Here is an 11171-nt window from a genome sequence, read left to right on the forward strand (position 1 = left end):
CATTTACCCCTCTTGCAAACCTTAGCGGCTCCTCATTATTCCTCCAAATTAAAGAGAGAGGTCATCAAATATTGTTCCAATGACTGCATTCTAAAGATTTGTGAGATCGTGTACAATATATTAAAAGGGGTGATTCCTCTCACTCCCGCTCAGAAGCGACAACTTGGTCCTAAGAAGCACATCTTAAGAGGCATGGTGCAGCCGCAACCCGTGAAAAAACGACGAGCGTTACTCAATCAGAAAGGAGGTTTGACTTCATTCGTTTGTGGAATTAACAAAATTTGCAAATATCCCAATAGAAGATGAGTCGTAAAATGGTATTAGTACCCGAAGCCATGCTGAATGAGTTGAAGGGAAAATTACCCAAGCCTCCCGAATTTCAATCGACCGTGGGGTTACGCAGTGAATTAGATGACATCGAACATCGAGATGATTTAACCGAGGGGGAAAAAGTAGCTTTGTATGGCCATCAACTTCATCGATATCGACAATATTTACAACAAGCACGACAACAGACTCCGTCTAAACCTTTACCACCGACACCACCTGTGGGAATACCAACGCCTGGAGGTGCCACAGCCGCAGATACCAATGCATTAGAAGATCAGATTATCAAAAGTGTCAGTAAACCGAGTCAAAAGAAAGCGGGTTTATTACTCGATCATCTCAAGAAATCCAAAGTCTTAACTTGGAGTAAAGAAGGAGAAATCAGTTATAGAGGACATAAGGTCCCCAATTCCAATATCGTGGATTTAATCACCGAGTCCCAGAGACAAAAACCTTTGAAACATCGTGAACCCCCTGCAGGGTTACAGCAATTTGCCCAAGCTTTAAAAGAAACGAATGCCCCTAAAGGATATGTGACCAATCGTGATGTTATAAAAGCGATGGACAAGCCCGGAAAAATCAGTACTCCTAAACCTATAGATGAAGATGAGAGCGGATTTCAAGAAATCTCGGGTTTTGACCAATCTTTCTATGAAACTCCCAGACGAATGATGACCCCTAAAAATATCAGGGAGGCTGGTAAAAAGACATCACGTGAAATTGGAAAATGGTTAACGCTACCATGAAAAAATCTAGGAATCAGATCTTACAGCGACTTTATTACGACCCTAAGACAGGGTATGGAGGAGTACAGGCTTTATACCGTCAAGTGCGTAAATTAGGTCATAAGATTACTCTTGCTCAAATTCGAGAATGGTTCAAAGAACAGGATACGTATACCCTACATAAGCCCATACGTCGGAAATTTAAAAGACAACAGACGCGAGTGACGGATATAGACGAACAATGGCAGTTAGATTTAGCCGACGTCTCGAACTTGAAGAAATACAATGATGGGTATACGTTTTTATTGTGTGCGATTGACGTGTTGTCGAAATATGCATGGGTGGTGCCTTTAAAACAGAAAACGGGAAAAGAAATGATACGAGGCCTCAAATGGATATTTCGAGACGGACGTCGCCCCGTTCGCATTCAATCGGATCAAGGGAGAGAATTCACAAATAAAGAATTTCTGCAAGCCTTCAAATCCATTCATTTCTTTACGACGCGTAATGCCGAAACCAAAGCCAGTATCGTGGAGCGTTTTCAACGCACCCTGAAAGCACGTATGTGGCGATATTTTACACGTCATAAAACACGACGGTATGTGGATGTTTTACCCGATCTGGTACACGGTTACAATCACACGTATCATCGTAGTATTCAGAGAGCTCCTGCTCAAGTCAATGCCAAGAACGTCTTGAAAGTATGGAAAATCTTGTACGGAAAACAGAGACTATCATCGACCTCTTCATTACAAGCGGGAGATCGTGTACGGATCAGTAAAGCGAAACGTACATTTGAAAAAGGCTATTTACCGAATTGGACGACAGAATTGTTTACCATTTCCAGAAAAGTTCCAGGACGCAACGTATATCGAATTAAAGACGACCATGGAGAAGAATTAGAAGGAACGTTTTACGATAAAGAATTGCAAGCAGTAATTAAAAAAGACGATGTCTACGAAGTGGAGGAGATCTTGGGTATAAAAAGTCATTTCAGAAGTCAAAGTGCGTTGGAAAGGATATCCCCCTAGTTTTGACTCATGGATTCCGCAAGCGGATCTCATTCTGCCATGACCGTCCAATGGAAATTCTTGGGTGAAAAAGTCCTTCGAGCAGAAATTGTGTATTTTGCACAATTATTCCTGTGTTTAACAATCGTTATTACGTCGGTCGTGATGTTAGCCTTAGGCGATTCCAATCGTGATTTTTGGATGGTCACATTAAGTTCTCTCGTAGGCTACGTCATGCCTAGTCCACAAATGACGTTAGCGAGCCCGAGTATAAAACAGGAACGATCTTCTTCAGATTCACCAGTTCACCATGGCTAACACACAGTACGCATGGAAACAAGAGGGAAAGAAAACGGCATGGTTTGCGGATAAGAAGATGTGTTTGAGACATTGTAAACAACACAAAGTGTTAGATCAACCGGTGTACTTGTACAAACGTATACTGATACCTCACGGATGGTCAGCCTTTATCATGAAGACCAAGTATCAAGATTTTCGTTGGAAAGTGAAAGCCCATTGGGGATGTTTCGGACGACAACACGAATCGGAATGGACATTGATTGAGAGTCCTTGGTTTGACAATTCCGAGGACTGTCTCCGACATTTCAAAGACACATTACAGGAGGGGTATGATGTGGCCGATTGCTGGGGAACCCGACACTATCTGATGATGCGCCGCCGTTTAGTCGAGAGAGGAACACTAGAGTTGGAAGACTCTTTTCTACAATCGTTGACTTGCGGTGGTGGTCGCGATCAAGAAGAATGACATGTAAAATTGTGTATTAACATTATGTTGTATGTTCAATAAAATATGAAAATGTTCATTGTGTTATGAGTATAAATAGAGAAGGAACGGAAACATGGTCATCATTTGAATCATCATGGCTCACAGAGAAGGGTTTTACATGACTCTCCTCAGTGACGGGTCTATGGAAGCTTTTTCAAATAATACGACTGCTCAATTTAAAACCTTATTACCACAAACCGTGGATTTAACGGACGGAGAATGGGAAGTAGGGCTAACCGAAATGATGTATACCAATGCCTTGAAAAACATTACAAAGGAAGAGGCTTATTTTGACATCCTTATCCCTACAGCTTACGCCCAACAGATTAAAAATCCAGATACGTTTAAATGGGGGCGATTTACACTGACCAAAAAAAACTCGATCCCTTTAAATCGGTGTGCTGTAGTGGTCGATTGGACCCATACGGATTGGGGGGATGTCATTCCACTCAATGCTATGATGACTATTTACCGAATTCACTTTAGACCCGGGGCTTACATTCATTCCACGGCTTTAATCGATGAAATCAATGAAGCCTTGCGCAGAACATTCGCAAAGATATGGAAAACAGCCGGCGATCCGCGAGAAGAGAATTCTATGAAATTAGTGTACTTCGAGAAATATGATCGAGTCATGTATCAGTTTCATGGTAGTATACTTAAAAAAAACAGCCTTAGCCATCCGTTTTCCCACTGGCTTAGCTTACAAACTCGGAATAGGGAGTGAGAAACTCATCATTCCCAATGAACCCATGACTACGTGGTTGAACGTGACTTACTTAGCCAACCATACCATGGATTTGTACGAAAATCTGAAATCCATGTACGTGTATTGCGATGTGGTGGTCCGCAGGTGGTGGGGTCCAACGAATTGAAATTATTAAGAGTGGTTCCTTGTACCTTTCATCAAGATGATAGACAACAAGCCAAATGGGAACCTATCCGTGCAGAATATTTGAAACTGAGTAAAAAACATTTCGATACCATCGATATTCACATCATGACCTCTCTGGGAACCCCCATGCCCTTTTTAAATGGAAGAACGATCGTGAAACTTCATTTCCGAAAAGTGTATTGAAGAGAAAAGTCGTGTGACGATGAAGTATCATCGTGGAGTCAGACGACAGAAAGGACACGGATTATTCACCATTCTCCTCCCTTTGATTGCTACTGCCATAGCCAGAGCCGTCCAAGGAGGCAAAGGTATGAAAAGAAAAAAGAGGGGTCGCAAAAAGTATAAAAAGCGGGTAAGGCTCTGAAAGGGGTCAGTCTCGACAAAGATGCAGTATCAACGAGGTTTATTACACCAGCGGGGTCATGGGTGGGGTAGTCTCTTAAAAACAGTCGGTAAACTAGCGGCTCCCGTGATCGGTCAGGTCGTTGGAGGGTTACTGGGAGGGAGCCCCGCACCACAAACAGGCGATGGATATTTTGGAGATTGGTCCAAGAGTTTGGCTCGTGGGCTTGTTAACACGGCCGCTAAAGTCATCGGAGGATTTTCCTTGCCCAATATAATACCGCCACCACAAGGGGGCAAAGGGAGGGCAGGTTTCGTCGATTTCCTCAAAAAGGTTAACCCCACGCAATGGGGAAAAGGTTTATTCACCGATTTGCTCAAATCGGGAGCTAAAAGTGCTTTATCAGCAGTCGCTAAAACGGGATTAGATGTCTTAGAAAATAAACGGTCTCTCAAAGATGCCATCAAGACACACGGAATACAAGCCATCAAAAATACGGGTCGTATGGCCATGCCGAGAATTCAACAAAAATTAAGATCCCGTCAAGGGGATAGTGTTTTAGCGGGGATGATGAAACGAGGAGCACGACAATCCATGAAAGCCGGGTACCGGACGGGGTTAGATGTCTTAGAAAATAAACGATCTCTCAAACAAGCGCTCAGAACTCACGGAAGACAGGCGTTAGCAACCACTATGAGGAGAAAGAAAAGAAGAAAACAGAGAGGAAAAGGCTTTTTTTCCGATAGGGAGGCGTTAGCAACCGCTATGAGGAGAAAGAAAAGAAAACAGAGAGGAAAAGGCTTTTTTACCGATTTACTCAAAACGGGAGCTAAACAAGCTTTGACGGCCGCCGCAAAGACGGGGTTAGATGTTTTAGAAAATAAGAGATCTCTCAAAGACGCTCTTAAGACACATGGTATACCAGCCGCTAAGAATACAGCCGGTATGGCCAAACATCGCCTTTTAGCAAGAGGGGGACCCCGTACAAGACAGGCCGGTGCACGAGGACATCGTAAGAGACAGTCCAAGACCCCCTCTCAACAACGTCTCTTAGGAGGACCGCGTAAAAGAAAACCCCAGGCACCGGTCCGGGGTAAGAAGAAACGATCTCTCGACATTTTCGACTGAACCTATAAAAAGGAGATGTGAGGGAGGGGTGAACCCATTTGATTCCTAACAACGATCAGTAACACATCGTTCAAAAATGATGCACAGAGAATCCTGCGCGTGTGGGACCGACAGTTTGGAACTGTTTAAAGTTCCCCCGACAAACGTCACTTTAGAAGACTCTAAATGGATGGAATATTATCCGATTTCCAGTACGTTAAATTCGGATACGGCTCGCATTGAATTTGAAATCAAAGGTCAAGGAGATGAATATTTGGATTTATCTCAATCGTATCTCCAGATGGTCTGTAAATTCACCAAAGCAGACGGGACGGCTCTCACGGGAGCGGGTTCTACTTCTACCCCGGTCAATAACATCTTACATTCCTTATTCAGTGAAATCGATGTGAGTCTCAATGGCAAAGTCATTACCCCCGGAACGGATACTTATCCGTACAAAGCCTACTTGGAAAAATTACTGTCTTATGCCCCCAAAACTCTGAAAACTCAGATGAGAGCCTGTACCTTGTGGGAAAAAGATACCGCCGGTCAAATGGAAGATCGAGAGTATTCTGGTCTGGTTCAACCTCCAAAGGAATTTCCCGTAGCTAATGATAAAGTCACCATCAATGCAGTGTTACCCACCCCAATATATCCCGACGATTCTCAGAATGTGGGGTTGAGAAAACGTCACCACAAAATAAATAACAGTAAGGAAATTGTCTTGATGGACCGTTTACATCTGGATTTGTTTCAGCAAGAGAAATGTCTGCCGAACGGAGTAGACGTCCGTCTCCGATTCAATCGTACCAGACCTCAATTCTACATGATGACCGATGCCGGAAGTAGTGGGAAAGTAGTCATTCAAAGTATGGTGTTGTGGGTGAGAAAAGTCAAACCGACTCCAACGATCATCAATCTGATCAATCAACAGCTGAGTACTCAAACAGCTAAATACCCATTGAGAAGAGTGGAAGTGAAAACGTTCACGATCCCCACCGGGACCCAATCGAAAATCACCGATCACCTATTCCAAGGTCAGATGCCCAAACTCATCCTCTTGGGGTTTGTGGAAAACGCCGCCTTTAACGGGGATGATGCTAAAAATCCGTTTAATTTCCAAAATCAGAAAATCAAAAAATTAGAAGTCAGTATCAATGGAGACATGATGGAAACTCGTCCCCTGGAACCGAATTTCACGGCCGATCAGTATCTGAGATCGTATTTAAGTCTGTACAAAGGATTGGGAAAATTAGGGCAAGATTGGGCTCCCGACATTACTCTGGAAGAGTATAAAAACGGTTACACCCTATGGTGTATGGATTTCACCAAAGATCAAGAAGCTCAGACGGATAAATTTCATCTCATACAGACGGGGAACCTGAGAGTAGAAGTACAATTTACCGACAGCATAGCGACGACCTTAAACTGCGTGGTGTATGCCGTCTTTGACAATTTGTTAGAAATCAACAAACAACGAGAAGTCAGCATCGATTACTGATGGACACGTATCAATTGAGAGAGGTCTTATCTCGAGATTTAGGCCCTGCGTTTGGAGGTGTGTATCCTAGAGATGTATTACCGGAGATCTTACCCCACCAAAAAGCGATCGTGATCAATACAGACCCTCATCATCGCCCCGGAGCCCACTGGGTGTGTTTGTATTTGAACAGCCCCATCATAGAATATTTTGATTCTTACGGATTACCCCCGATGCATCAAGAAATCAAAGCGTTTATGCGACGCCACGGCGACACTTGGATTCATAACACGAATTGTTATCAAGCGTTGAACACGGATGTCTGTGGCCAATATTGTGTGTATTATCTACATCAACGCCATCGTAAAAGAAAAACGGTTCAAGATTGGTTACTTCCTTGGAAAGGCACGGCGTTACAACGAGATCGTTATGTAGCCCAATGGTTTAAAGAGACATTTCGTAAACCTAGAACCCATAAAGGACAAAGTTGTCAATGTCATGGTATTAACTTGTCACTGATGTAATTGTTCAAATGTTTAATTGTTTACAAAATAAAAATTTAAAAAAAAAAAATCTGTGTTGTGTGTACCTATATAAGACAGGTTTGCCACAATAAAAAAATCAGTCTACTTAGACATGGATTACGTGCCAGTTTATAGAAGAGTCAAAGGCGTGAGAGAAACTCCTCAAAGTATGGCATGGACTTTTATCTTAGACAATGCAGGACCGGAGGATATCGTTAAAATCGTTCAGAGTGAATACCAGTATTTGATCATGACCCGAGATCAACAAACGTTAAGAGGATTGATTCAAATGAAACACTGGAGAACGAAGCGTAACATGCGGTATTTCGTTCATCCTCTATGTTGTTGGAAAGCATATGAGAATAGTCTCGCATCCGAAAGACTACGTTACATGACGGGAGACTATGAAGAACACGGCAAGTTATTAACTATCAACACTGTGTAACTTTAGCGAGTTTCTTAATAAAAAATAAAAGTGCATCTGGTGTTAGTTTTTGTTTCTCTCAACCATTGTCATATACAGTCTCTTTTCATAAGATGTGGGTGGCCCTGAAAAGGGCCGGGGGGACTATGAAAGCCCCCCACACTGTCTAGAGGTTGATTACCTCATTACTGTCTGGCGGCCTTCTTGTTTCGGCGGCGGCGTCTCTTGAGCGGCTTCTTGGGGGCATCTGGCACTCCTTCATAGAAGAAGTGCCACTCAAATGAGTCGTCGGGTTGGAACACAATGCGCCCCGGGGGCCGCTGTACCAGTTCCAGCTCGGCATCCCAGTCCTCACGCTGATCCTCCGGGACCAGGTTGTGGTTCTTGATGGGAGGACTTGGTACTTGGCTCATCTTCTTCTTTCTTCTTTCTTCTATATCTTAAAAATCCTTCAAATCAGTGCTGGATCACCAGTGAAGCGAACTGGCGAGCGCGCCGGTATATATCAGGAAAGCGCGGACCTCCTCGAAAACATCCCTCGCTTCGGAGACGAAGCCAAGATGGCGGCCGTCAAAATGGCGGATTTGTGCTTTCGAGCAGAGAGTTTTTTCTCATTTTCTTTTTCTAGACATTCGATATCTGTGCATGGTAGATTTAATCTGATAGATTCTAGGGCGTGGAATTCGATAAACTTACTTTTATTTTGCTACGTCGCATAGTTTTCAAAGAATCAAAGGTCAAAGAGGTCGAGTCGAGGCTCGATGTTTCTTCACCGCCTCTTTAAAACTTCATTTCTCACGTCTGTGAGGTAGTAGAAACCTCAATGATAGTTAGATCGATAGAGAAAAACCTATTTCATCCTATTTTAATGCCACTTTGAATGGGGTAGTGAACCTTTGACAAAGAAACCCCATGATTGACACTCAACAAACACACCGCGTGAATGTGACTTATAAAAACGAAAGCTGTAGCCTCGACACGCATCATTCACAGCATGAGTGTGACTTATGTGCAGGGAGATTTACTCACTATGAAAGTCGATGGTATTGTACAACAATGTAATTGTTTAACGGTGAAACCTCATGGATTAAGTCAAAGTATTGCTGACAAATATCCGTGGGGCAACTTGTATGCTACACGGAGACCCTTAGGCCGTAGAAATCTAGCTATAGAACCCGATCGAGGAATACCCGGCACGTTACGCATCTTATCAAATGCTACAGACCCTGATGTGATTTGTTTCTTAGCCCAGTGGGATTACGGAAAAGGAACTCAGCGTATTCCCCGCTATCGAGATACACCCGAACAGCGAGAACTATGGTTTCAACAATGTTTACGTGAATTGGCCACATTATCGTACAAGACTTTAGCCTTCCCTTATAAGATTGGATGTGGGTTAGCGGGAGGAAATTGGACTCATTACAGACAATGTATTCATGATTTTGCTTATAGGTATGATCAACAAGTGTATATTGTCATTAAATCATGTATTTGTTAATAAAGTGCAACTGGTGTTAATTTGTTTCTCAATCATTGTCATAAAAGCATCTTTTCGTAACATGTGGGTGGCCCTAAAAAGGGCCGTTTGGTCCTAAGACCGACTTTCAATGCCTGGCTCCGGTAAACCGGCATAACGGGCACCGTCCCCGGGTGTGTCGCCGCTCCTCTATCCGCTCCACGCACAGGCAGCAAGCTGGGCGCTGCCTACATCCCCTGCACGTAATACCGGAGTGTACCCTGTCTTGCCAGCAGACAGGGCACTTAAACCAGATAGGAACCGCCCTATCTGCCCAGCCAGGGACAGTCATAGGGTGGTTCCTCGGGGGATGACTTGCCACAGGTGCGTGGGTTGGTCTCGGTGGCGGAGTCCTCCCTGCAGACCGGATGGTAGGTGGTGGGGGTCTTGCAGGGGCTGCTGGTCTCGGTGGTGATGGTGGCGGCGTGTCTGCGACCAACAGCGACGGACTCTGGGCTGGGCTTGGAGGTGGCGCGGGGGACGGTGACCTCGGTGAGTACTCCACCGGTGACGCTGGCGACTCGCTCATCGGCACCGGGCTGTATTCCTCCGGTGCCGATGGTATCGCTGGTGGTGGTGCTGTAGGCGTCGCCGGGGAGTAAGGTGGTGGTGGTGAGGGTGGCTGTGGGGCCCGTCGGCGTGGTCTTGTAGCCGTGGACATCCGGGCGGTGCGGCGGCGACTCCTCCCTTCACACTCCTGCCGCACCCGGTCGATGATCTCACGGGCCCCACTCCGGTCGAAAGGGGAGAAGGTGCTCAGGTCGTTCTGAGAACGGACGACCCAATTCTCCCCTACCCGCTCCTCAGCCACCACTACCAGCCGGTACCGAAAGCCAGGCAGGGTCTGGAAATTGTAGATGGGCTCTCTTCTTCCTTCAGCCATTCTTCTTTCTTCTATCTTCTATAACTTCTTTAAAATAATCAAACCTTTGCTGGATCACCAGTGAAGCGAACTGGCGAGCGTGCCGGTATATATCAGGAAAGCGCGGACCTCCTCGAAAACATCCCTCGCTTCGGAGACGAAGCCAAGATGGCGGCCGTCAAAATGGCGGATTTGTGCTTTCGAGCAGAGAGTTTTTTCTCATTTTCTTTTTCTAGACATTCGATATCTGTGCATGGTAGATTTAATCTGATAGATTCTGGGGCGCGGAATTCGTTAAACTTACTTTTATTTTGCTACGTCGCATAGTTTTCAAAGAATCAAAGGTCAAAGAGGTCGAGTCGAGGTTCAATGTTTCTTCACCGCCTCTTTAAAAATTTTTTTCTCGACCATGTACATCCCTAAAAACATCTCATAAGGTCTATTCGATAGAAAACACCTTATTTGATTCAATTTTCACTCTACCTTTAGGATTTTCTGGATTCCTCAACAAATAAACCCTTCTCTGAGAGACTCAACCAAACACAGCTTTCGTGTAAACAATTTTATTCATGTCACATATTTCAAATACATAACTCCCACATACAACACCAATACACATGTCTTTTTAAAATAGGGTCCAACATTTTTTCCATTTCTCGAATCCTGCGTTGAAATCGATATCGATCAGCGGCTACTGTCATCCAGATACTTGTCCGGTCTTCTTCGGGTAACAGATACACTTCATTATGATCCAGATTAAAAGTTACACATTTTCTTGTATTTTGTTGTACATGTGATGAAGATACCGCACTCGAAGGGTCTCGATCACGCCACTGATGTGCGGCTTTGTTCTCTTTAATTCCTCGGCTACTAAATGAATCAACACTAATGCCTCGGTGTTGATACGGTTCTCGATCAAATGTCTGCATATCCACCAATATTCGTCTAAAGTGATTGGAAATAATACCGCACGAAGATAGGATTTCAATTTTTGAAAATCTGGCAAGTTTTCTATTTCCTCAATACACTGTAGGACAAATGTTTTTTCGATGTTATCCCTAGCAGTCATGATTTCATAAATGAAATGAATTAAGTTCTTCACACTTTATGTATACTTCTCGAAGCCAGTCCTTGGTGATACTTTCAATCTCGGCGGTTTTTTCAGGCATGC

At 44.1% G+C, this 11171-nt stretch overlaps 2 protein-coding genes across 2 annotated transcripts; one reads left to right on the forward strand and one right to left on the reverse strand.

Annotated features, from left to right (window-relative positions):
- The first annotated feature begins 5291 nt into the window (after positions 1–5291).
- Positions 5292–6695, forward strand: LOC130051427 (uncharacterized protein F54H12.2-like). Its single transcript, XM_056153354.1, has one exon. The coding sequence runs from the start codon at positions 5292–5294 to the stop codon at positions 6693–6695; it is 1404 nt and encodes a 467-aa protein (XP_056009329.1).
- Positions 6696–9226: 2531 nt separating this feature from the next.
- On the reverse strand, positions 9227–10021 carry LOC130051428 (uncharacterized). Its single transcript, XM_056153355.1, has one exon. The coding sequence runs from the start codon at positions 10019–10021 to the stop codon at positions 9227–9229; it is 795 nt and encodes a 264-aa protein (XP_056009330.1).
- Positions 10022–11171: the final 1150 nt, after the last annotated feature.

The sequence above is a fragment of the Ostrea edulis genome, chromosome 2 (genome assembly GCF_947568905.1).
Source record: "Ostrea edulis chromosome 2, xbOstEdul1.1, whole genome shotgun sequence".
Lineage (NCBI taxonomy): Eukaryota > Metazoa > Mollusca > Bivalvia > Ostreida > Ostreidae > Ostrea > Ostrea edulis.